The 27,556-nt window shown below is 42.4% G+C and overlaps 2 protein-coding genes and 1 long non-coding RNA gene across 4 annotated transcripts; 2 read left to right on the top strand and 1 right to left on the bottom strand.

The window, feature by feature from the left end:
• Nucleotides 1–5,188: 5,188 nt before the first annotated feature.
• Nucleotides 5,189–5,915, top strand: LOC119660225. 2 transcript variants are annotated; one of them, XR_005250411.1, is made up of 2 exons: nucleotides 5,189–5,327; nucleotides 5,420–5,915. It is a non-coding gene; the product is annotated as an uncharacterized LOC119660225 (long non-coding RNA). The 2 variants fall into 2 exon arrangements; XR_005250410.1 differs by having other exon boundaries at nucleotides 5,189–5,347.
• Nucleotides 5,828–27,454, bottom strand: LOC119660201 (DNA replication licensing factor MCM4). The gene is made up of 10 exons (XM_038068633.1): nucleotides 27,237–27,454; nucleotides 22,176–22,383; nucleotides 21,983–22,100; nucleotides 13,698–13,910; nucleotides 12,930–13,636; nucleotides 12,497–12,868; nucleotides 11,988–12,354; nucleotides 11,692–11,933; nucleotides 11,415–11,625; nucleotides 5,828–6,275 (listed from the first exon to the last, which is right to left on the bottom strand). The coding sequence occupies exons 1-10, from the start codon at nucleotides 27,340–27,342 to the stop codon at nucleotides 6,180–6,182; spliced, it is 2,640 nt and encodes an 879-aa protein (XP_037924561.1). The 5' UTR covers nucleotides 27,343–27,454; the 3' UTR covers nucleotides 5,828–6,179.
• LOC119660218 (peroxisome biogenesis factor 10-like) lies at nucleotides 19,359–20,052 on the top strand. The gene is made up of 3 exons (XM_038068657.1): nucleotides 19,359–19,551; nucleotides 19,616–19,797; nucleotides 19,859–20,052. Exons 1-3 carry the CDS (start codon nucleotides 19,530–19,532, stop codon nucleotides 19,955–19,957), a joined length of 303 nt encoding a protein of 100 aa, XP_037924585.1. The 5' UTR covers nucleotides 19,359–19,529; the 3' UTR covers nucleotides 19,958–20,052.
• Nucleotides 27,455–27,556: the final 102 nt, after the last annotated feature.

The raw sequence follows: 27,556 nt of genomic DNA, 5'->3' as shown, positions 1-27,556 counted from the left end.
TCCAATTGTCACATTCAAAACGGGCCCCCTTTTTTGGGATCTTAACGATCATCACCCCAGAGAGTGCTCTTGGACGGTATGAGACTTTGTACGAGTGGGAGGAGTAGATCAGCCGTAATTGCAGGTCAGCGATAAATAACTCCGCGGGGAGACGGTATAGCCTTCTTCTGCTTGGAGGAAGAGTCCGCATCCGCACGTTACGATGATTAGCCATTTCACCCACAAGAGGGGGAACTTTATCGGATGTGATAAGCTTAAGAACCGTGGCGAAGTGTTCTGTCCACTTCTTTAGTTGTTCATCACCGTGGATGAGAATTCGACCATTGACGTCTTTCACAGTACCAACTAAAGATTTACGATCACATGCAAGCTCTTTCGTGATGCGATATACATTTCTGAAATCATTGCGATATGCGGCATCTTCCGCTTCACTGAACAATGCAATCGCAAATTCTCCCTTGTCATGGCCTCGGTATCGGAGTTCGAGCGCGTCACGCCCGCCATTGCTCGCATCGGTCAGGAGAGCCTTTAACCCCTTCTTTTCCGTTCATCGATCTGCTTTCACAACTCCATAGTCAGATCTTTTGACGCCCCTTTGGGACCGGCCGACGACCAGTGTAGCATCAGAGAAAAGAGCACTTAAGATGGCAGCCCAATGCTCATCGAAGTTCTCCGGAGGTTACTAGGCTCTCCCACTGTCGAACGACAACTTGATCATACAATCGGTCGATGTCAAACTTGGGGAGAATGCAGTTCCCCATTCCTACGAGAAGTGGCGGATGCAACACGCAAGCAAACATAAGCGACCATCAGATGGCTCAAATCTCACTGGTGACAGTGGAATTTGTATCGTGATTTGACGTCGAATACCAGTCGACTCAGTTGTGAATGCACACCTGAGTCAAATCAGGGTAATAATCTCGGGCGAGGGCAATGCTAATGACTTTGCCTCCCATAGGGTATCCTGTAGTGTACCGTTATGGTTTTAAATGAAGTGCTCTAACACAGTTCAAGGCCCTGATTGGATTGGATTGCTGCGCCAACGATTATTATTATGCTATCTCGTTTCTGTCCAGAATGGCTGTTGGAGTTTTTGTATTCAATTTTGTTCTTCTTTTTTTTGGCGCTAGATAGCGGGATCAGCTTTCATTTTTAAAGAATGACATGTTTCAGATCGGTATAGAAAATTAGTCTTCTTTTTCTTCAGCCTCGTCGTGATCGGCTTCGCCATTTGGCTCTATCGAATGCCTGATCTGGGTGCAATCTCGAGGCTTTCAAATCCGCATCCAGCGTATCAAGCTACCGTTGCTTAGGTCTGCCTTTTGGTCGTTTACCATCGACTTCAATGTTGAGACCAATCTTTGCAAGTGAATTCTCGTTTGCACGAATTGCGTGACCATACCATCGAAGACGCCTCTCTCGCAACTTTTCCACGATCGGTGCAACCCCATAACGATCGCGGATATCCTCATTTCGGATGTGATCTAAACGTGTGACGCAACTAGTCCAACGTAGCATCTTCGTCTACATTACCGCAAGACGCCGTTCATGGTCTTTTATTGTCGGCCAACACTCAGAACCATAGAGAGCGACTGGACGGACGACATTGGGGTAAATTTTAGATTTGAGACGTTCGTTGATACGTCGATCACAAAGGATACCAGTTGTGGAACGCCACTTCATGCAGGTTGCGTTAATGCGTGAAGCAATTTCATAACGCAGTTCTCCATTGGCTGATAGCGTTGACCCGAGGTATTTAAATCGCTCAGTTCTGGGAAGATCACTGCCGCTGACAGTGATTGTGCCTGTTTCATGGGGATCGGTCGTCAAAAATTCGGTTTTGTTTAAATTCAATCTGAGACCGTTTTGCATGAGGCGATCATTCCATTTTTGAACAAGTTGCTCGAGATCATTTTTGCTATCAGATGCTAGGAAAACATCATCTGCATAAAGCAGTGTGTAGGGCGCTGGACGTTGGATATCCCGTGTGACGGTGTCCATAACAAGAACAAAGAGGAGTGGTGAGAGGGCACTTCCTTGATGAACTCCAACAGAGACACGAAGCGGTGTTGATACACCCGCCATACTTCGAACTTAACTTTTCGGATCGTGGTAGAGCAATTGAACCCAGCGCACGAGTTCTTCTGGCACGAAGTGTTGTCGTAAAGCATACCAGATGAGTTCGTGTGGTACACGGTCAAACGCTTTCTCTAGATCCAGAAAGGCAATGTAAAGAGGGCGATGCTTCTCACGGTGTTTCTCCATGAGTAACCGCCCAGCGTGTATTGCGTCAGTAGTTCCGCAGTTCTTGACAAATCCGGTTTGATTCACGGTTATTTCAACGATTTCGCGAATACGGTTGCCAAGAATGCGTTCAAAAATCTTCATGGTATGGGAAAGTAACCGGATCGGACGGTAATTTGAATATTCTGCTGGACTACCTTTCTTTTTCCAGATTGGAACAGTGGTACTTTCTTGCCAATCAGATGGCGTTCTTCCTTCCTGAATAACCCGGTTAAAGAATTCACTGAGCCACAATGTTGGATCCCAGCTCTTCGCTTTCCAGAGCTCAGATGCGATGTCGTCAGGTCCTGTTGCTTTCCCCGATTTCATTTGTTTTATTGCCTCCTCGACTTCAGTTGCGCTGACTGGTGGAACTGCTCCAAATGTCGGCAATGATTGTGGAAGTGGAGGATGAGCAAATTCTTCAGTTGAAATCTGCTCGAAGTATTCTCGCCATCTATCCGTTGCGGCTCGACGGTTGGTAAGCAAAGTACCGTTCTTGTCATTAACACAACAGAAGTGTTCGATATCCTGTGTGCGTTCATCACGGCTTTTAGCAAGTCGATACAGATCTCTCTCGCCATCCCGAGTGCCCAGTTTATCGTAAAGATTTTTTAAATGGTTCGCTCGGGTGACAGCGACCGCTTTCTTTGCTTCCCGGTTGGCATTCTTATAAATTTGCCAATTAGCAGGCGTTTTATCGTCGAGAAATTTGTGGTAGAGGCGTTTCTTTTCACGGACCTTCATTTCAACATCATCATTCCAAAGCCAAGTATCTCGGTTGTATACCGCTTACCCGGCTTGGTGACCCCGAGGGTTGCAGAGGCCGCTTTGTGGATCGTGTCTTTCATTTGGTTTCATGATTCTTCCACATTCGTAATGGTTGGCAATCGTATGAGTGAGGCCGTTTCTTCTTTCTTCTCACCAAATCGCCACCATTTAATGCGCGGCAGGCCAGTGCGTTCCTCACGCTGTTTTATCGGTGGCTTAATTCACAGGACGGCAATCAACGGCCGATGTTGAGGTGCGATGATCTCATAGGGAACGACTTTGCAATCAGTGACAGTGGTAAAATGTTGGCGTCTTATGAGAATATAGTCGATTTGCGTTTTATTGTTCCCACTATAAAATGTGGGAAGATGAGACAATCGTTTGATGAACCATGTATTCATAAGTACAAGGTCATGGGTGTCCGCAAAATCGATTATACGCTCGCCACCTTCATTGCGCGCTCCGAACCCCTTTCCCCCATGGCATCTGTTACCGTCTGCCTTTTCACCCACATGACCATTAAGGTCGCCGGCAATGATTATGTAATCGTCAACAGGCACGTGACAAGTCTTTTCATCGAGAAGTTGCCAGAAGGCATCTTTCTCGGCATTAGGTCGGCCTGTCTGTGGTGCATACGCAGTGAAGAAGTGAATAGTGCGATCAGCTGATATAATGGTGAGCTTCATCAGCCGATCATCAAATCGTTCGACTTCTTTAATGGCATCACGGAAACCCTCTGAGATGGCAATGCCAACACCATATTGAGTGTGTGGGTTACCTAAAATAGAGAAATTTGTAGCCATTTTTACCGCGTTCTCGTTCAATGTCGCAGCTTTTGGAACCAGACCATCGGGTTTCTTGCAGAGCGCAGATGTCAATGCACCTTTTCTGAAGGGCTCTTGCGAGTTCCTCCGTCTTTCCTACGAATTATATTGAGCGCAAATCCGCCTTATTGACCAGAGCTTGGCCAGAGCTGAAATATTCGTTTTGAGAATGATGGGGTCCTAAGTCCGCATCAACTTAATGCTGGAATATTTCAGCTCTGACCAAGCTCGGTCAATAAGGCGGATTTGCGCTCAATATAATTTGTAGGCATGTCGTGTTCTACGAATTATATAAAGGAGCATTCAACATCTGCGAGCCGCTACGGTCACGCTGCTCCTAGGGCAGAGGTGAGGCAGCGTCTGACGATTTGCCTCTGCCCTGGTAAGAAACCGTAAAGCCGTCGTCGCTTGACTTTTTTTAAAAGTTTGGGTGCAAGCCCTAAGCGAGGGGTCCGTGGACCAGGAAAGAGGGAGTAAGTTGCTCCCCATTTGGTCCGATCCAGCATTAAGTTGATGCGGACTTAGGATCCCATCATTCTCAAAACGAACCATATATTTACCAAATATGATTCCAAAAGAAATTAAAGAGGGGAGAGCCGTTTCTTCGCTAGTAACATTAGACAGACGCCAAGCACTGACGAACAGAGTAAATTGTTCTCCATATATCCCTATGCTAGCAAAAGAGATCACGATTTCTTCCAATCATATAAATACCGGAGCACTTCTCGATTTTTATGTTAGGACACTCCTCGATAAAGGTATCGATCAAGAATTTTAGACTGAAAGCCGCAATTCTAACTATTAGCTAATTGAAGCACGCGATTATTTGAATCAATCCTCTCTCTCATGTGCAACCCTGATAGGTTTGCCGGAAGTAAAAGTGAATTCGGTTTCATCTGACACGAGACAACGGTGTCATACAAAATTCTATCTACAAAACTCCGGTATAGTCTGAAAAGCACTGCAATACTGCCTTTATAGAGACTTCTAGAAAAGGGTGGCTACAACGAATCGTAATTTAATCTAATTTTATATCCTTTGCTGGTAAGGATATAAGTATGTATTATATTCCACTATTGATTTCTGTGATAGGTCAATTCTGGTTTGTCTGAAAGACGTGGTTAATGAGCGGCACTATCACTCAAATGTTCCCAGAGTGTCCTAAGTATACAGCAATCGTCCATATTTTTGAGATTAATTTAATATCTTGACTGTGGTCGGTAGTACATATTTATGTATTCTCTAGACGATAGTTACCCTTTAAAATATTGAAGCAATTATGAAATAGTACTATTTAAGAGGTTCCCAGCCAAGGAACTACTATATTGCGAGTTATAGACTGTTTTCATAATAAAGAAATACTAAGCGATTATTTTAACTACTAGCTGACTGTCCTGATTCAACTAACGATGGGAATCCAGAGCAGTACCTGTTATACGAGAGGGTCAAGTAAGCTTTCTATCGAAACGGTAGCGTACATACTGAATTGTGGGTCTGAAAATATCAATAACATCAAAAATAATTTTTATTTTTCTAACTAGTTTGCCTCCTTTCTCCTTCTTCTTTTGGAAGCAAAGAGTAACCACATAACTATCTGCCACTTTTTGATTATTGATTCAAACTAAACATCGGTTCCATCCTCAGCCAGTATTTCAGCCTTGGTCACAGTCGTGGAGAAATGTGCTTAATGCAGCCTGAAGTTTCCCCTTCTGGTTGGTTACCTGATTTTCTTTGGTGTTGGCAGAAAAATTTCTGGTATGATATAATTGATATGATTTATTCATTATTATTTATTTATTTATCCACATCCCTTTGAGTTCTGTTGAAGAAATGACGCCGGCAAAGTTCATATGAAACAGAGACCCCAGTTCTTTTCCAAGAAGCTATATTTCGTGAAAAGGCAACACAAATATGGAAATAAAATCGAAAATCAAAACAGGAAGAAAATATTTTAAAATTATCCGTTTATTCGTATATAGTCTTATAAAATAAAAGTGTATTTTGTCCAGGAAACAGAAGTTAAGGATTCTCTCTCAATTTTGTACTGTTTAGTTTTTTTTCCTATTTCTCAAATATTATTTGCGATGCATCATGATCTAATAACTGCCATTTGTATTCCCATACAAAGGCTGTAAACTGTGGGGTTTGTTTAGACATAATAATCAATGGGAATTCAACAAGTAACCAAATAATACCTCTACAACAAAAACACATCACTCTGCGGAATCCATAATCTAACTAAAAACAAGATTATTAAAATATATATAAAAAAAATTAAAAAATACTGCTACAAACTAGCGCTTAACAAATCCTAATTGTATTTCTACCCATAACAACTATAACTCCTTCATCCTGAATTTCTTTTAGAGCATCCTCAAATTGTTCTCGTGTAATCAGCTGAAAAAAGAGGACAAAATTTGAGTTAAATTTCAATTGTTTCTTCGGTATTAACCTTATACACATATATGTACATAAATAAATCGATTGTAAAACTGAATATACTACTAAGGAACGCCATAAAAGATAGGTGCATGTTGTTTGTGATTTGAAATCTTATCAACCGTTGACCTGCTTCATTTAAGCCTCTTAACATTATTTTCAGACCCTCAGATTCATTATCTACCTGAATTTTTACCACATGCAGAAAATCAATTTGCCAAAGTTTTAACCTGAAATATAGTGAAAATCCGGATCTACCCGAGGAGACGTTTTATGAGAAGGAGGCAAGCCATTAACACATTCACCTTTCTTAAGATAATCGCAGGCGAGAAAACAAGATTTACAAGTTTTCCAAGAAGCAAGTCATATAACATGTTATGTTGTTATTAGGGTTTTCGTTAAATTGCGGATATTTATGCCTCCTTTTCCGTTTTATTTTGAATGAGAAAATGGACTCAGTAAATTCATCCGATTTCTAGTCAAGATGTCATGTTTTGAAATCAAATTAAAGCTGGAAACACGACGCCATCGACTTATTTACTTTTATGAAAGAGGTAACTGCCATGTGTTATCATGCCACAAAGAGTGTTTCATAATTATAATCAGTGATACACCTCACTGGTTGGTTAAGGAGATTAAAATTTCCGGAGCACTTTATCATTTCATACTCCACTTTCTATATTGATTAAAGACTTTTTAAGGTTTTGTTTGCAAAACAAAACCCTATTAAAATCAGTTCAATGTTTGTCTGTCTTTTTTTTTGAGGAGGTGGGATTCTCACCCACCAAAACCACCCCGAATCTCACCAAGCCTCGTGGAACCACCACGGAGCGGAGTCAGCTCATTTTAGCTTGGTCCCCGTTCGTCTCTAGACAGCGTACGTAACCGCGCTTTTCTAGTCTCCTCTGCCTTTCGCAGTTTGTTCTAGATAGATACGACCATGGAGTTGATCGCATCCCAGTCTTCCTGACATGTTAACATTCTTCGCAACAGATTCTCTGGTACGAGCATCTCTCCTAGAGTTTCCTGTAGGTTCTTCCTTTCCTCCACAAACCTTGGACAGTGGAAGAATACATGCTCTGGGATTCCATCGTAGTTTGGACAATCGGGTGAGGTATCTAGATTAAACCTGAACAGGTACTGGCGATATCCTCCATCCCTCGTGAGAAACTGGGGAAGATTACAAATAATCTCACTGTGCCGTCTCTTCAACCACTCTTTGGTGGCGGGGATGAGCCTGTGTGTCCACCGACCCTTTCCCGATTGTTCCCTACGTTCTTGCCATCTATTTAGAGATCTCTCGATGACGAATGCTGCATCCTCTGAGACACTCCTGAATGCTGAGCACACCCTTAGAGCTGTTCTTCTGTAGACTAAACTCAGTTTGTTAACGTTAAATGTAACCTGCAATGTCTTTCCCCAAACTGGAGCTGCATAGAGCAGGATCGAACTCACTACCCTAGCTATAAGCAACTTGGAAGCATGACGTGGCCCTCCCACTTTCGGCATCATCCTTGCCAGGGCCACAATTGCAGTGAATGCCTTGTCATAAACATACTGCACGTGTTGCTTATAGCTAAGCTGCCCGTCTATCTTCACCACCAAGTATTTGATGGCAGGCTTAGAAGTAATGATATGATTCCCAATTTGAATACGGGCAAAATTTCTCTTACAGCGCTTGGTGATGAGGACCGCTTCCGAGTTATATCGACTAAAAAATAACTTCCGAAATTATTTAGCATTACAACAACATTACAAATGGTACCTTTTTAGACTTCAAACTTAGTTTTTAATTTGCGGCTACACAAAAGTTTGTCATCTTTGTATTAGTCTTAGGACTGTGTCCGACTCAAAGAGTGATCCCCATTCTTTTTTCTGGTTCTCTTCGCTGTTCTCTTCGTTGTTGTCTCCAAATCTTGATTTGATTCAAGTCAATAGTTAGAGAATTTAATCACGTATTTCTGAGAACCAGTAGCACTATCCCTCAAAAACACCTTCCAGTTTCGATCTACATATTAGCCACCTACCGAATTCGTCCTCTTGAACTCCTTGAAAAGCTCAGCTTCATGTGCGCTTTCGTAATTTTTCACGATTTCTTTCCGATTTAAAAATTTTCAAATCGATCCAGGAGCAAATCCCAAATACACCATGGATTAAAGAAACATTAATTTTTTGTACACGCCTTGAAGCATCCAAGAAATCCGACCCATTTACCCGGGCATTACTACCGTAAAAGCAAGCAAGAGTATGTCGCGTTTCGTTGAGCTACAATTCGATGCAGTTCGAGCAAATTCCATTAATTTTCAAGTTTGTTTTTGTCTTTATGCTGTCCGCCGCTGTACTTTTATCACTTGAATGTGATAACAAAGGAAAAAAATGCAAAATGCTCTACATTCGAGAAATTTGCCCTGCGAGTTGGGACTTAAGAATACACTCAAAGTTTTCTCTGCTTGTTGTAAGAGGTAACTAAAAGGCTTAGAACTTTACTGCAACGCCTCAGATAGGGGCGTTTCTCACGCCGAAGACCTTTTGCTTTCAAAAACAAACTATCACTGATTTTTGGAGTGTGCGCATGTTCACCGATAACGATCGCGAGAGTCCTTAGAATGCTCGCTTTCTCCAACTTAAGACAGAGAATTCCAACGATATGAGCTAGATATCCCGGGCCTAAACAAAGATGATGGGACTCTAGACAGTAACGCTCTCTCTCTTGCCACACTTATGGCAGTGTGTTTTTTGACTCTGGAAAGCCAAGTAGTAACAGACGCGAATCTGGTGTAGAGATGTTTTTGACGGCTGCTACAAGGTGTGTTCTTTTCACCTGGGACCTGGTTTCTGACAGACTTCTGGCTGCAAAATTCCGGTCTAGGTTAAGGAGCATCAATTGTATAATGCTATACAATAATGGAGACTTCTAATTTAGCGGAGAAGGATGCCTTCTATGAGCAATTACACGCAGTTTAGAAGAGGCTTCCCAAAGGTGACATTATGATCGTGATGTGTGATCTGAATGTCAAGATAGGCTCTGAAAAAAAAACCATTGCTCCACCACTTTGTGACCAGCAGTAGGTTTAGTAGTTGTCTCCTGAATGTGCGTAGAGAGACGCGGACATTGACCTTAAGAGAGAACACCATTTGATGGTCGCTTACGTGTTGAGTCCTTCACTCTGGGAGGAGAGAGGGGACCCACTAAGTTCAACATTGACTGCTTGTATGGTCTCCCGCCTGGGAGCATTGGACTGCTATCTAAAATGCTTGTTTCTTCTCGGATATTGCACAGGTCGTCGGCCATGTCCCGAGAGAGCGCGATAAGATCTGGCTGACTACGAAATTGTGGATCGATGACCCGAACGGATTGGAAGCTATATAGACCGCTGCGAGCGATGTATAGCGTGACGTGATTAAACTCCGACACCGAGCGGAAGGCGGAAGATGCCGCAGAACACAATGATTTCAGAAGTGTTTACCGCATCACGAAAGAGCTTGCATGTGGTCGCAAATCTTTCGATGGTCCTGTGAAGAATGCTAACGGCCAACTCTTCATCCACGATGACGAGCAGCTAAAGTGGTGGAAAGAACACTTCACTACGGTTCTTAACTATATCACATCCAGTGAAACTTGCCTCTTGTCGATGAAATGGCTGGTCACCGTAAAATGCGGATACGGATAGTTCGTCCAAGCAGAAAAGAAGATTCATTCATAGCTGCACCTGCAGCTACTGCAGATCTCCTACCTTCACTCGTACGAAAATCCTGCGAAGGGGATGATCGTTGAGATTCCAAAGAAGGGTACCCATTTTGAGTCTCACAAATAATAGCTAAAATAATACTGAAACGGATCAAGGAAAATCTCGAAAGTTTGAACGACACAGAGCAGGCTGATTTTCGTTCCGAATTCTCCTACATTCATCATATCACATCATACGGATCATTTTGGAACAATGCACCGAGTTTAGATCTTCGCTTCACCTGCTCTTCATCGATTTCGAGAAAGCTTTCGACGGCGTAAACAGAGAGTGTGTCTGGTGTGCTCTACGCAGGAGGGGCATTCTCGGGGCAGAAATTATAGCTATATCAGAGAGACATATGATGGTGGAAAATACTACGTGCTTCATCGACGTAAAATCTCAGAGGAATTTGAGGTCCAAAACGGAGTCAACCAGGGTTACATCTCCTCATCGATACTATTTCTTCTTAATATCGGTAACGTTCTTCATGCTGTTTGTCCGGAGAAGACATAAGAAAGAAAAAAAAAACGAAAAAAAAGGAGGGAAAAAAGATTACACGCACACTCTGTAACACCTGTAAAGTCGAAACCGATCCAATCAAATTACACCTGTCTTCGATCATATGAAGCGCATATTCAATTTCCCCATCATATGATCATACTAACGGCCACTAACTTCTGGAGAACATTATAGCGCACGGCTGTTGACAGCCAACAGAGCCTATTTCAACTTACAGCTGCCAATCCTCATGTATTCCTCGGCGACTTGGGTTCTTAGCAAGAAAAATTGCAAACTTTTTACGGCGTTCGAGAGAAGAATCCTCCGAAGAATTCTTGGCCCCCTACATGAGGATGGACGATTCCGTAGCCTACATAACGACGAAATCTATTAGCGATACCATGACCGGTTGTGGATAAAATCCGGCTCAATGGGTTACAGTGGGCGGGTCGCTTAATTAGTATGGATGAGGATGATCCCGCCCGCAAAGTCTATAAAGGCAATATCTATGGTGGAAAAAGAAGACCAGGCAGACCCTGCTTGAGATGGAGCGATGGCGTATGTGAGGACGCCAGACAGCTTTTAGGGATATTGAATTGGTGGACCTCGGCGCAAAACCGGGATGTCTGAAGTTCCTTATTAAGGCAGGCCTGGACCGGATGGCGGTTATTGCGCCATTGATGATGATGAATATAGCATTAACCCAAGATGTTTTAGTTTTTTACTGAGATATCGATTGTTTGGGATATGGAGGATCCTAAGTCCACATCCACATGATGTTGAACCGCATATCAAATTTGAAAGAAATAAAGAGAAACAAATCTACATATTAATTCAAAGCTTTCGATCTGTAATATAAGCAAAGACTTACCACTTGTGAGCCCTCCTTAATCTCTGAGAATAGTTTTTGGTATGGAACTGTAGGTGTTTTACCCTTCTTCTTCAAGTGTTCTTTGATGCTGGCCACTAAATCGGCACGCTTCTTCCTTGCTGCCGTTGATAAGCCTGTAGTCAAGATTCCAACATCTATTCTTCCTGACAATGGATCCGTAGCAGATTGTTTCAGAGCCTCACGATGCAGCCTATAGACATGAATTAGGATTTCAATTTAATAACAAATTAAAGATTTTCATCCAAATATAAATTACCTCCAGGCTTCTTCGACATCTTGTATTTCAACTTTCTGCGATAATCGAACTTTAGCATGTGCTTCTGACAATCGAATCAAACTTTCCAATTGTCGAGGATATGCAGAGATTTGTCCGCGTCCAGCTCCAACCTTCCGCATATCAACATAGGCTTGAATCAATCGCTGCTGTGCTTCCTCGGATAGTGTCGGCTGTATATGCTCACGAGAGTAAGCGATATAATCACGCAATACACTCATATCCTATGAAGAAAGAAGTGTAACGAACATGTTTCATTTGACCCTATACAAACTTACAAACATAGTATCCTCTTCCTCATGCCGTGACACATAATATAAAGAAACCAAATGTGAGGCTAAACGGCGATCGAAGAGTTCATCTTGAGGATCAAGCACCAAAAATATCAAATCGAAACGGGAGAGCAATGTATGTGGCAGTTGAACATTGTCAATGATATTCTTGTTTTTATTCCATTGAGACTCTGATGGATTCGCAGCAGCCAGAATTGATGTGCGAGCATTCAACTGACAAATGATTCCCGCTTTTGCAATACTGAGAGTCTGTTGTTCCATGACTTCATGCAAGACACTTCGCGTTGAATCATTCATTTTGTCAAATTCATCAATGCAACAAACACCATTATCGGCGAGTACTAATGCTCCTCTGTAAATCGATAAATCAGATAAGTTTCATATAAAAATGTTTACATATGTTGCACTGAATATGATTTTTGTCAAAATTTATACTAGCCAATCGGACCTTCAACCAATTTATTAAAATATAGAGGATAATGAAAGCTACTTACGTTTGTAAAACCAGTTGCCTTGTTTCCGGATCTTTAGTTACAAAAGCTGTTAAGCCGACAGCCGATGAACCCTTGCCTGAAGTGTATTGTGCTCTCGGGACCAAACTGTAGACATACTGCAACAACTGAGATTTCGATGTGCCAGGATCTCCACAAAGCAAAATATGAATTTCCGAACGGAAGTTCTGACGACCAGCCGCCACATGCTTTTTCTTAGTACCACCAAATAATTGCAATAGAATTCCTTTCTTGATGTCGGTATTTTCATAAATTGAAGGAGCAAGCGCACGGGCCAAACGATCATATACGTCTGGCTTTTGTGATAAGGTACGAAGCAATTCAACACGCTCCGGTGGGAAAATATGATCCTTCCTGCAATCCGATAATAATTTGGTATATTTCAAACTAAAGCAAGAGCAAGTTTAAGTATTACCCTTCTTCCTCCTCATAGAGCCGCTTGCTGTCCACTTTCCTGTAGTGAACAACATCGATGTGTGTCTTGTAGACACTCTTAACATTTCTAGCTCGCGGATTGTCCTGAATTGGGATAGCCCGATAAATTCCAGTAACTGTAATACGATCACCCGGCTGGACTTTATCAACCAAATCGTTATGAGCGAACAATACCACATTATGTGGTGTTTGTCCTGCAGCCATGTCATCTGGCGATTCCTGAAGCTTGACCATTTGCTTGTCCGTGAACTGTGACCGGTTGTGAATCAATTGGAAGCAATGATTCGTATTACAATTGGTGCACAAAGTCGGTTCAGCAATTCGGCCACGGTCAATTTCCACAGTTGTGAAGAATGAGCAAATAATACATTTGAAGAACGCTTCTCTCATCTCGGGAATAACATTGGATGTTCGAATGACCATTCCACTGATAGTAATCAGCTGATCGATATCCTCAGGATTCAATGATCGCATGTTTCTTGTTTTTTCTGCATTGAAAGGTCTCACTTGAATTTGATGCTCCAAAACAGCTGCAGGATATCGTTCGAAGAACATCTCATTCACTGCCATATCAAAAGTTGGAATAACTTCTTGAGGATAGCAGATCAGTTGACGATATAAGGTTTCGTCATAGGTTTTCAAGTGAGCACAATTTATATTAAGGAAAGGCTCTTCCAAAGCATAAATCTAAGGATTTAAGGATGTTTATCACTTTTTTGTAATTTTCATTTAAATAATGTGTTGTTACCTCATCCAGCTTTTGCAAGTACAATGGCGCATTTAAGTCAATATTTTCGGAGATTTCATCATTTTCAGCTTCCGGATCAATGTAGCGCAAGATAAAATTCTTGAATTTCGTCTTGCACACGCTAACCACAACGTTTGTACCCCAAATAACAAGTTGAGGTCCGGATTCAGATACCGGATCAGTTTCAGAGCGACCTTCAGAAATTGGTTCAAGCTGTGGAGAATTCATAGTTGTCAATGCACATATAATAGATTAATATTAAGAAACCCATAAAAAGATAAACACACAGACTACACATTCATACCTGCTGCAATGGATGGTTGGATCAAAACAATTTCTAGTGGAAATTCACATATGTAGACTTGAAGACTTCATGAGCATTTTACAAATAGGAACAATAAGCAACCGAAAATAATATTCGTTCTGAAATCTCTAGAGTCACGACAGTCATGCCTAAGCGAATTATTGGACAAAATTTAATTCATTATCATTCTACTGCAGAAAATCGAAGTTTAAATCTCATGAAGAAACAGCCTCGTGATTTTTTTTTGCCTTTTCGTTACGTTCTAAGACTCTGTCTTATCATACTCCACAATGCCTACACACAATAATCTCAGGAGGAAATAAAAAAATGTTTTTTTTAATTGAAAAATAGAAACAATTGCTTCTTTTATTCTGCGCTGTTACTCCTGGAGAAACACCCAAAGCAACGCCTGTATGTCACACGAACCTATATATCTGTTATGCTCTGCGGCAATACCAGACGAACTTGTGCGCTGGGTTAACTTGCTCTACCACGATCAAAAAAAAAGTGTGAAGTGTGGTGTTCATCAAGGAAGCGCCCTCTTACCACTCCTGCTTGTTCTTGTTATGTGCACTTTCACACGAGACATCCAATATCCAACGCCCTATACACTGCTTTACGCAAAATTGGTCTCGAGCAACTTGTTCAGAAATGGAATGATTGTCTCAAGTAACGTAGTGTCAGACTGAACCTCAATAAAATAGATTTTCCGTCCACCGATTCCAACAGGCATCACGACTGTCTTAAATGTACCGCACTGTCGTCCTCCCTGTCACCCTCTATTGTTTTGAGTGTTGGCCGACAATAAAAGACAATGAACGACGCGGCGCGGTAATAGAGATGAAGATGTTGTGTTGGACCAGCGGCATAACATGTCTTGACCACATCCGAAATGAGGATATCCGCGATCAATATGGGTTTGCACCGATCGTGGAAAAATTGTCTTCGATGGCATAGTGACGTAATTCGCGCTAAAGACAATTCACTTGCCAAGATTGGTCTTAACATCGAAGTCAATGTCAACAATGGCTTGATACGCTGAATGTTGATTTGAAAGCGTCGCGACATGTGCACTTGCCTTCGACTTCAAACTTATTGAATGCTTTGCTCTTTTAGAAGTGCTCGTTCAGGCATTCCGATCCCGACGTGTGGAATATAGCTTCCTGTCCTTTCCTGTATAGTATTCAACAACTCTTGATATATTCGTGAATGACAATGTCATTGTCGCGCGATAATTGATGTTTTCTTGCCTGCAGAAATGAGGAACCTGATTGCCTGCATTAGGTTAAAAATGGAGGTACTAATCTAGATGAACTTTTAGGCCCTTCTTAATAATTCACTTTCGGTTGGTTTTATAAACTTATATAAGATGGAACGGTATTCAAAAGCGACTTTGGTCAATCTCAGTCACACACGCAAACAAGGAAGATCAAATTTTCCGGTTCTCGGTTTTTCATGTTGAATAAGAGACAACGAAGAAATTGTCGGGAAACAGCGATTTTCAGTGACGGATTCCAAGCTCCAAGATTTTCTCTCTGGGGCAAGCGATGGAAAAACTGTTGGAGTATGGTCATCAGTTGCACCATTCGCCTTGCAGACGTAAATGTGAGAGGCACCATCCTCTTCAAGTCCACCCAACTACTGGCTTACGCTGACGATATTGACATTATGGGAAGAACCACCCGAGATGTACAGTCTACCTTCATCCACATCGAGCAGGCGGCGCCAAATTTCGGGCTGCACATTAATGGAGGCAATACGAAGCACATGGTGGCAACGTCAGCGCCAAAAACCAACATCAAATCCCACTGGTCAAACGGGAAGAATAAAGATAGGAGACTACAACTTTGAAACCGTTGATAATTTCTCCTATCTAGGGTCGAAAATCACAACCAATAACAGATATGACAATGAATTCCATGCGTGGTTGTTGGCGGCCAACACAACCTATTTCAGCTTACAAAAACTGTTCCGCTCGAAACGTCTCACCATACGCTCAAAGCTCTTACTGTACAAGACAATGATCTTGCTAGTCCTCATGTATTCCTGAGAGTCTTGGGTTCTTACTTGGCAAGAAAAATTGCGAACCTTTGGCAGCGTTCGAGAGCAGAATCCTCTGAAGAATTTTTGGCCCCTACATGAGGATGGACGATTCCGCAGCCCACATAACGACGAAATCTATGAGCGATACCATGACCGTCAGGTTGTGGATAAAATTCGGCTCAATAGGTTACCGTGGGTGGGTCACTTAATCCGTATGGATGAGGATGATCCCGCCCGGAAAGTCTATAAGGGCAATATCTATGGTAGAAAAAGAAAACGAGGCAGACCCTGCCTAAGATGAAGCGATGGCGTAGGTCAGGACGCCAGACAGCTTTTAGGGATATCGAATTGGTGAACCTCGGCGCAAAACCGGGATGTCTGGAGTTCCTTATTAAGGCAGGCCTAGACCGGATACCGGTTGTTGCACCGTTGATGATAATGATGATGATTGCTATTGAAAAAGAGTTTACCAACACACATGAGTCCCCACCTAAGGTTACACTAGTTAAAGAAATTGTCTGTAACTAGCTAGTAAAGTTACCGCTCCAGGAATCTCTTAAGAAGTGTTGCATGCCATTGTGGCCACTGTCAATCGAATTAACAACATTCGAAATAAATTCGAGATCGGGGACAGAAAAAGGCTGTCTCCTTATCCAGGCTGAAGCCCGTTTGCGCCCCAAATCAACGTCGCGTTCGCTTCACCGTATGATGGGGAACGCAGTTCCGAGGTCAGTCGCTGAAACCCCTAGGTTTCATCTGGGGGCGGATGATGTGGTGCAGCGGGGTTAACAACATTCGAAATTTATTTTCAATGTTTTTAATTCGATTGACAGTGGCCACCATCGGTGTTCTCCGCGGCTGATTTAAATGATGAATTTAAAAAAAAATGAATTGAGTTTTAATGTCAGTTGTTTAACGTGAGAAGTCACAATTTGAGGAATGAAGAACTCTTGTGATTCTTTAAGTTTAGTTTTGTTGTTACAGTTAAGTTAATTAGAAATAATAAAAGCAAAATGTTTTAATGGAACAAAATGAGTTCTTAATGAAAGAAAATATAACTATAGGCTAATTGATGGGAATCTGTTCGTGTCGGTATAGAAAACTCAGGATTTCCTCAGCAAGATCAAGACTTAATCAAAACCATAAAGGAGTCAAGTTCACACCTCCAAACCTTCGACTACTAATCCTGATCATGTGAAGTAACGTTTTCCGACTTCGGAAGGAGGCAGCTTTGCAGCTACATGCTATTTGATGGATTGACAAAGATTCTTTCATGAAAGCTGTCCAGTGAAGATCTTTTGTAACCTGTTACAGTGGAGTCAAGAGGTCTTCCTTGAGGCACTTGAAATGGATGTGGGATACGAAATGAATTCCGTTTTTATTTGATACAGTAATAAAAGCAATGAGTTTGCTTGCAATCTACTGCTCGGAAGTCATGTCACATTATGTGGTTGTCGTCACAATAGAAGGATATGAACTGGAAACCTGTCAACTGCTTTTCAGATCCAAACAAGATACCATTTTTAATGGGGCCCAAGTATTGGTTAAAATTCTTTGGTGCTTGAACTTGAGAGGAGAAATTCAATATCCTTGGGGGCACACGTGGATACAACACAAACGAGAGAATACAGCTATTAACCTTTTCTGTCGAAGCCGAAATCAGCACCAAACGTCGAAAGATCACCCCTGCTCGAGCACACCATTGTCAAAGGTCACATTGTTTTGCTTATTTTCCATTATAATCCCAAGTGCAATCTTTTGGAATTTCTCATCCCAATTGCATGCATATTAAAGACATGAGTCAAAAATCCAGTTCTACCCTTACCAGAAGTCAAAAGCATAACCACCCATGAGAGACAGCGGTGAGCCAAATAAATGGGGACTACTAACAAGCATACCCGGACGAAGCGGTTATCACATATCACAATGGTCCACCTACTTATTATGACTTTACTTTGCAATTTATATTGTAAACTAAACCCATAATTTTTTTTTTATTAAAATGGGATCACGTCCTCACGGGACACGGTGGTTGCTACAGGCAATATCTGCACCGCTTTGGTTTGGATGATTCTCTAAATTGTCCTAGATGTAGTGGAGGAGGATTCAAAGCATGTGATGTTTCACTGCCCAAGATTGACAATAAAGAGGAGAAACCTAAACCAAGTGTTGGGCAGGAGCGTGAGCCCGGAGAACTTAGTTCCGGAGATGCTGAGGTTCGAGGAGAAGTGGCTTACGGTTTGCTCCGCAATCGTGCAAATACAGGAATTGCTGAAAGAACCAAGAAGGAGAAAAGCCGAAATGAGAAGGACGGATGCCTAAGGGTAAACCTACCCCGCGGAGTAATACCTAAATGGCGGTCCTGTGGAGCACAGGCTGGAGAGACCGCGGTGGTTTTTAGTAGATCCGAATCGCACATGCGCCCGCTAAAACATTCAAAAAATTTGACCTACCGATCCGAACTTAGCCAGCGAAGAGGTCCTCAAGCCCATATTGACGGAATACTTCAGTGGAGCTAAATCTAGGTTCGGACAGAGGGAGAGAGAGGTTTCTTCAAAAATTTCCTGCGTCATTCCGAGGAAAGTGCAGGCATAAACCTCCCTTTCCTCCACACTTCTTGAAAGGATTGTTTCAATAACAAGCCCGAAGTGCATGTCTATTTCTGCTGTTCATCCACTGGTTAAAAAGGAGAAACGGAAGTCATTACAGCCCAAATATCCAACAAACATTTGAGTGCTTTAGGAAGCAGTGAAACCCTTACACATAAAAATATCTGATGGTTCCAAGCTTGTATGTTGCAATAATAATAATCGTTGGTGCAACAATCCATATTGGATCAAAGCCTCGAGGTGTATTAGAGCACTTCATTCAAGACTATACGCAGTACACTATAGGAAGCAATGTGATCATCATTGTGCTCTCCTGAGATTATTACCTAATTTTGGACTCAGGTACTCATTATTCACAGCTGAGTCGAATGGTATCCAACATCCAGTCACGATAACAAATCCCTCTGTCAGCAGTGAGATTTGACCCGCGACCTTCCGGTACGAGAGCCAAGCGCTTTAACCATTTACATTAATATCTGACTTAGTTGATTTATACACATCGTCGCTTAATATCAATTCTTTACTACAGATTTATACTTATGATTTAGGTGCAAAGTTTTATCTACCCCTCGTCTTCGTAGGAAAGTCTCCTTCATAACATTTTATTAATAAAACGCAGAACGTTTAAAGGAGTTTCAAGTATTCTGTTCGGATGCAAAGCAAACCACTGTTGTTTTCATTATATTTATAGTTGGCCATGATTTGTGACAGAATTTACAATTATCAGTCAGAATTGGCTGTTTGACTATTCAGCGAATAGATAAACAATCTGCTATTTTTAAAACCTTATTCTCCTTTTTCTACTTTTATTTTATAAAGTGGTACTTGTCTAGTTTCTGTACAAAACATCATACGATCCTGATTATCAGAAAGAAAATGTGGAGATTGATGAAAAAGAGTGAGTTAACTTTCAATGCGTCTAGTTGGGGTCATTCTAAATGTTCGTTTGTACACCATTCAAGATCCAAAGTTCTCAACTGAAACATGTGTAATTTGCCTCGATAGAAAAGAAACCCCACGAGATTTAGATTGTGGACATTCATTTTGTGAAGACTGCATAAATACTTATATCGCCGAATTTGATAAGAAAATCCACGCAAAATGTCCTCTTTGTAGGAAACAAATATATAGTACGGAGCCGATTGTAAGAGGGATTTTAATTTCTTTGCAGTTAATTTCTTTTTTATTGATGAACCTCTTTACAGGCTCTGTTCCAGCGACCATCCACTAATTGCATAATAATTGGGTTCTTCTTGGCAGCAGCATTTTTCTACACGTATGAAAAAGGAAAATGCATTCCCTGATAGCCAACCAAGTATTTCATCATTCCTCTAAGTATTGTATAGATATGTTGGGAGCAAGTTCATTTAAAAGGTAATAAATACTAGGTAAACACAAACGCGATATATTATTACGGTTTTATCAGTGGAGATTGTCATTCTTAAATTATACCAGGTGGAAATTTTAATCACTATTTTTAAATGTTTATAGAATTAATAAAAATAACCGTTGCATTCAGGACCGTAACGATACACTCCAGTACACTGTAGGAGGCAATGTGGTCAGGATTGCGCTTGTCCGTCATTGCTACTCAAATATCCATTCACAGCTGAGCCTAGTGGTATCCGACATCAAATCAGGATACAAATTCCTCTACCAGACACAAATTCCTGACCCGCTACCTTACGCTATGACAGCCTAGCGCTATAATGTATAGAATTATCCTAGTTAAATTGTTTAACAATACAACTGTACTAGGATTTATAAGTAGAAAAAATGCTTCAAATGAAAAGTGGTGACTATTGGAAATTCGGCCATTTCACTGGGACTTAAAAAAAACAGCTACAAGGTAGGCCATTTAATGTGGGCCAATCTGGCAACCCTGTAACTTTTGGCAAGAATGTCAGATTGACTAATGACATACCGCGTTTGAAACGTAAGTTCAAAAAAATTTATTAACCACGGTAGTCTCAGCAATACCAGTCACGCACCCAGACAACGTACAAGACGTTCCGATGAAAATATTGAAGCCGTACGAGCCAGTATTGAGGAGAATCCGAGAACATTGAGTTGTCGCCGTTCCCAGGAGTTAGGCATTGCAAGAACAAACTCAGGCGCATAATTCGTATCGATTTAAAAATGTTTCCGTACAAAATTCAATTCGCACAAAAATTAAACCCAGCTGATTGTCCGAAAGACCTTAGTTATGCCATATGGGCCGTCGAAATTATTCGCAATGAACCAGACTTTTAGCGAAAAATCATCATGTCAGACGAGGCCCATTTTCAGTTGAATGGAGGCCTAAATAAGCAAAACTGTCGCTTTTACGCTACCGAAAATCCTCAATTAATTGAAGAACGGTCTCTCTTTGATCAAAAAGTGACTGTGTGGTGCGGTGTTTGTGCGGAAAAGGTCATTGGACCGTTCTTTCGAAAATGACGAAGGAGCCGCTGTTACCATCAATGGCGAGCGTTATCAGGCCATGATTCGAGATTTTGTCATGCCAATCATCGAAGAAAATGACATGGAAAGCTTGTCGTTTCAGCAGGACGGAGCAACTTGCCACACTTCACGGGCTACAATCGATTTTTTGAACCCATTGTTCCCCGGAAGGTTGATATTCAAAAATGGTGATTTTCCATGGCCACCCAGATATCACCAGATTTGACACCACCACAGTTTTTTCTGTGGGGCTTTTTCAAATTCAAGGTATACATCAACAATCCAAGGACTCTAGCTCAACTCAAAAACAACATTCGACGCGAAATAGCCGACATATCGGCCAAAACGATGGAAAACGCTATAAAAGAGCACATTTGGCCATCAAGGCCAAAGGAAATCATTTGAAAGATATATTTTCAAAAAATAACTGGAACAAATCTTGAACTAAAATAAATGATTTTTAATATGAACAGCAAAAAAAAATGTTTTTTTTTCATGTTTTTTTTCCAGAAACCAATGGGCCCACATTGAATGGCCCACCCTGTAGCTTAGATTATACCGAAAATTTAAATCAGAGGTGATCATATAACTATAGTACGCTTTATATGTATCCCATTCTCTCCATCATGGACATTACTATTTTTTTTCCGATCGTTTTTCCCAACATATTTCATATTGTCAGTCTTCAGTTTCATTATCAATACGCTTACAGTTCTATGTAAATAATAAAACTTAAGCTCCACCCAGGGCACGAGATCTAGAGGCTAACGCTAAACCAAATTGGTCATCGCAGATTGAAATAACATAAACAACACAAACAATACACAATGACCCACACTCTCAACTTCAATCGATCCCAATCAATTACAAAGTAATTATTTACTCACCGCATCAGATCCAATTGGTACTTCCCGCATTCGCTTGTTGTCTGTGCGAATATCAGGACGAGCTCGCAACGGAGTGCCACGGATACCCGAACGAGGAGTACGGCCCGTGCCCAAAGAGCTGGAAATCATATGCAATTTCAGATTAACATATTGGACAAAGCACCGTCTAAAAAATAGTATGTTGTATCTTTACCTTGGCGTGCCATAATTCAAAGGCGAGCTAAGATCAATCTCACTGATGTTCGGAATTGAACTTCTGAGAGGACTGGTAGCGCCTAATGAGTGCGTTCCAGGAGATGTTGGGGGCACGATAACGTGATCGGACTGCTCACTTGTACGTCCTCTGGCGGTTCTTGAACGCCCCATACGCATAGGGGTTTCTACATCCTGAGCTTCAATTTCTGTAGGAAAAAAATAAACCATATCAATTTTCTAATATTTTTCCTAAAACATTACGATAAAGTAGATCAAACCAACCGAATGCATCAAATATAAGGAAACATAACATCAACTACAAAGGACTAAAACCAATAGTGGAATGGACCTTAAACCTTTGGAGTACTACCATAGAACATACCAACGAGAGTTTACATTCAAAGACGAAGTATACAATTTTGCGAAACACCATGGACTCCCATAAGAGACGACCAGGACGACGAGGTAGGTAGGTATCAGGGGCCGCTCCGAGGAACCCAATTAGCGCTTTGATGCCACAAACTCTTAAGACCGTGACTGCTATTATGAGAGCAGGGAGGCAGAGTCCAGCTGGCTCAGATCTTCAGAGCAAGCCCGTAGCATTCACGAAGGAAAGCAGCTCTCCTACCCTGCAGCTAGAAATCTCTCTGTGGTCCTCAAAGAATAGTTTACCCAGTGTCCCTAGCCTGATTCTAGCTAGAGCTGGGCAATCGCTGAGTGATTGAGGGTTCCCCTTGATAATCTTCTTGTGTGAGGGGTTCGTCGGTCCCCGTCGGGGTTCCTCCTCCTTAATAACTACCCAGTCGTCCATTGGAATCCTGGGATTTTGAAGGCGCGGGGGTTGGATAAGCTTGTCCTTATCCATGCGGTTCTTAGACAACCAGATGCGGGCGACCCGTATCGTCATAGGTGATGACTTTGAGCTTTACGCCCTCCCGGCGATCTTAGCGACGCACGAACCGAGAAAGTCCCTGCAGAATTGGTCCTCGCAAGCTATAACGTGGAATCCACGGACAACCTGAGAGGAATCAAAGCACGGGATGGATCCCGTGTGTTCGCCATTGGCGTCCAAATGATGTTCAATGACCATCTCCGACAGCTTGGCCTCAACACTGGTCCACTGGAATTATCATCCGCTAGCGCCACACGTGAGTGACTTCTAGTCACGTCGCTGAAGAGGTTCGCAGTTCGTGGCCCGTCGGTTTTAGTTCGACCTCGTCTTAAGATCGATCGCCTTCTGCTTGTCTGACAGGCGTTTGCTGTTATATTCCTCAACAATCGCGAGGTACTTTTTATCTGTCGACACTACCGGCCTCCTTATTCTTAGCGATCGTGCTGAGAATATGCAAGGCTTTCTGGTGGGGGAGGGAGGGGTCCCCCGACGTCGCTCCCTGGTTCCTGCGGTTGGCTTCAACACGGCTGGCACCAAATGTGCTGCTCTTAACGGCTACTGTTTCCTGGCTAGATTACAGCAGCTCGTCCTCCGTCCTCTTCTTCTATCATCGGTTTGTTTGTTTTTAAAATTGAGTCCATTACTTGGCCCACGAGTGGAATAATGTCCACCCTGGTTAGCCCGGCCAGCAAGGGAAGCGTCTTATTTGAAACTGAAGGTGCTCAAAGTATTCAGATTTCTCATACTAAAGACCAAGTTCCCATTGGCCACGCAGCCCTCAGCGTATGCTGTTCCACCTTGGCTTGGTGTCCTATTAGCACCTTTTCCAGTGCAGGAAGGACGACCCCTGGCTCTTGCTTCGGCTCATCCCATCGCCAGACCAACCACGCCCCTACCTCCAATGTCACGAGGCAGGTTCATCCGCTCCACCGCAAACTTTGAATGATGCATTCGGAAGTTGGACATAGTAGTCCGTATCCGCCGCTGGACGTTTTCCAGATCGGTCTTCGTCCAGGGCAATATTCCGAATACATAAGCCAGTGAGGGGAAAGCGTATAAATTCAATGCGCTTATCTTATTCTTCCACGAGAGATGCAATTTCAGCACCAACTTCAAACGTTGCAGATATTCGGACAGCAGAGCATCCTTCAGATCACCAACTCGAACATGAGTTCCTTGCAGAATTCCTAGGTACTTGTACAAGTCTGTCTCGATCATTGCTTCAATGTGGAGGTCGCCAATGCTTTGTCCGACATGCGGCTCATGATGACCTTTGCGGATCGCTTGGATTCGACACTTGATTAATCCAAACTCCATCCGAATATCACGGCTGAACATTTCTACTATTCACAACAGAATTCTAAGATGGTCGTCAGTACCAGCATACAACTTGATATCACCTGAGTACATCAAGTGTGTCAATTCGCACTTAGCTATGTGCTAAGTGCTATACTTTATTGCTAAACCATGCCCTCTAGCATCTTTCAGTAGCCATGAAAGGGGGTTCAGTGCCATGCAAAACCAAAGGGGGTTCAACGATTGCCCCTGGAAGATGCCCCTTCGTATACGGATGGGCTTTGAGGTATTAGCGCCCTCAGATGAACGTACTGATAAGGTGGTATGCGCCCCTTCAATGACTGTCTCCAAAAAGTTTATTAGTTTCAATTCAATGCGATACAAATGTAGGGCATCGATTAGCCAGGTATGCGGAACGCTATCCAAAACCTTGGCATAATCGACATAGCACCTAAAGAGGTGTCTTTGTCCTCTAGTTGCTTGTCCTACAACTACCGAGTTGATAATGAGTTGCTCTTTGCAACCCCTTGACCCAACTCGGCAGCCATTCTGCTCCTCGGACAGAATGTTATTGGTCTCGAGGAGGGCATTGACCCTTCCACTAATAATGGATGTAATTAATTTGTAGAGGTTGTTGGTAAGCAAATAATCGGTCTTGTGGCAGCGGGGTCCTGCACCGTGTCCTTAGAGATAAGGTAGGTAATCCCCGCACTGAGGAAGAGTGGAAATTCCTCCGGCCCACTCATGACCTGGTTTATGCTGTGTGCCAATCGACTGTATACCCTGGTAAATTTCTTATACCAGAAATTCTGTATGCTGGCATTGCCATTGCTGATTTGAATCAGTGAGTCCCGCCGACGTTCCAGATGAATTTTCCATGGTGGATCTCTTTGGTCACTCAAACAGACAGCCGCAACTGCACCACAATACACAAGGATTGTAGTTGCAGCAGAGGCATATCAGCACACAGCCGAGATGCAATCTCATAATCGATTTGAGATAGAGTTCTCGGAGTTGCTGGAGATGCATAGAGCCTGGGAATACCTAATAGTAGTAGTACGCCGACCGTGGCACTCGAAGCTATTCTAAATTTACCCCCAATCCATTTGAAGGTAAAACGGAAAGCAGTTAACGACGCATATAGGCTTATTACCATTGGCGCGTGGAAAGGCGGCGAATCATGCGATAATGCATGCATCAAATGGTTCTGATGCCCGGCGATCATATGGTTTCCAGATTCATCTTCGAAAAGATATATTTCGTTGTAATCACCAAAAGAGAAGAATGGTCAATAAATGGCCACGAACCTTTTGAGGTTACAAACTTAATAATATTCACCGATGGGTCAGTCACGGAAAACGGATCGGATGCAGGGGTATTCTCTGGAAATCCGAGTATGGAACTGGCAGCACCTCTCGGAAAAATGACCACCATATTCCATGCCATTTATTGCCAGCAGAAGAATGTTTGCGGCAAAAATGGAGGGGTCACATCATTCGAATCTATTCCGACAGTCGAGCAGCATTATCAGCACTAAACAACAACGACATATCAACCCAGTTGGTGTGGATGTTGTCATCAAATGCTGCTGAAACTTGGCCGACTGAAGGAAACATTCCTGTGCGGATGCCAGGGCATTTACACATCGCTGGTAATGAGGAAGCTGACAGACTGGTTCGCCAAGGTTAAGAATCCTCAATGGTAGGGCCAAAACTAGCTTTTGGCATCCGGCCATCTACTGTCAACTTTACTCTGAAGGGGAAAACAGTAAGGATTCACGTAGCCGAATGGAGAAATTTGAATTTCTGCCGGCAGGCGAAAATCTTTATGAAGGAACCCGAGGCCGCTAGAGCGGTATTTTTGTTTTCCCTTAAGAAGTAGGACATGAAAAATGTAGTAGTAGAACTTTTAACGGAACACTGCAACTTAAACGATCACATGGAAAAATTCGAAGTGGTGATCTCTGAGCAATATGCTACCAATGCGTGGAAGGAATAAGAGACGGCCATGCACTTCGTATCCAGCTGCCCGGCCTCCTCAGACCTCAGACGAAGATACATACCCTGGTAAGGTTTTCTTCACCGAAGAGTCTGCGCATTTTCTGTCCCTGGAGAATGTTCTCAGATTCGCAAAAGCCTGCGAATGCCATCGGCGAGAGGCCGATGAATAGGCGATCTCCAGGGATAGTAAAATGGGCCAAGCAAAGATCTGAGTGCTTGGAGCTGCAGCTCCCCCCACTAAACTAAACTGTGTACTTGTGGATTTATGCTTCTTATATGCATAGCTTCGTCTTGGTAAAAATTTAAAATCTTCTGGGAAATTGTAAAACTGTCTTTAACCATTGCATTGTTTGCCAACATCGTTGATTAGCGATATTGGTCTTTTTAGGATAATTCCCCACTCAGGTGATACCGATTTCTACATCCATAGAGAATTTGAGACCTTTAACAGCTGTGCTTGTGCAAACTCATTCAGGCTATGCAGCATATCATAGGTGACACGTTCCACCCCTGGGGCGGATGGGGAAGCGTATTTGGAGAGTACTTTCATCAGATCCGCAAGTGAAAAAGGTTTGGGTATACCAGCCATAGTTGGATTAGACTGAGGCAGCCTCGATGGTGGATGGTATTGAGCTCTAAGCAGATCAAGGAAGTTGCCGTTGTATTCGTCATCCCATGAGAATTTTGATTGAGTATCAGGATACCCTAAATTCAGAATACCCCGACATATTATACTCAGTTCTCATTCTCTTTCACGGTGGAACTTTCAAATTTTCTTTTCTTACAAGCACTTCCTACCTAGAAATTTTTCTTTTAAAATGCATTTTGTCAAAAACAAAGGTGGTTTCCAATGAGATCAAATTAAACGAACCTCGCGTTGGTGTCTTATGTCCATTTTGCCGGTCGATTTCGCTAGTTCCTTCCTGTCGGCGTGGGGTTCTACGTGGTGTAGATGGTGCACGTGCTGGACTCGACATTTTCGGTTTAACTTCTCAAAACAATTCACTAAATTCAACAATAAACACTTAAATTCCGAGCGAAAGTCACAATTCCTAAACCACACTGCATGTAGCCAAACTTCAATGCAGAGCGCGGGAAAACAACCACCAACTCTACTTCTCTACCGACTGTGCTGCCACTATTTCAAATATGTGTGAGATTCAGAAGTTTGGTATCAGCTGCTCGTCATAG

This window comes from Hermetia illucens, chromosome 1, assembly GCF_905115235.1.
Source record: "Hermetia illucens chromosome 1, iHerIll2.2.curated.20191125, whole genome shotgun sequence".
NCBI classification, from domain to species: Eukaryota; Metazoa; Arthropoda; class Insecta; order Diptera; family Stratiomyidae; genus Hermetia; species Hermetia illucens.
The sequence above is the reverse complement of the archived record's forward strand: the minus strand, read 5'-3'. Positions and strand labels throughout refer to the sequence as shown.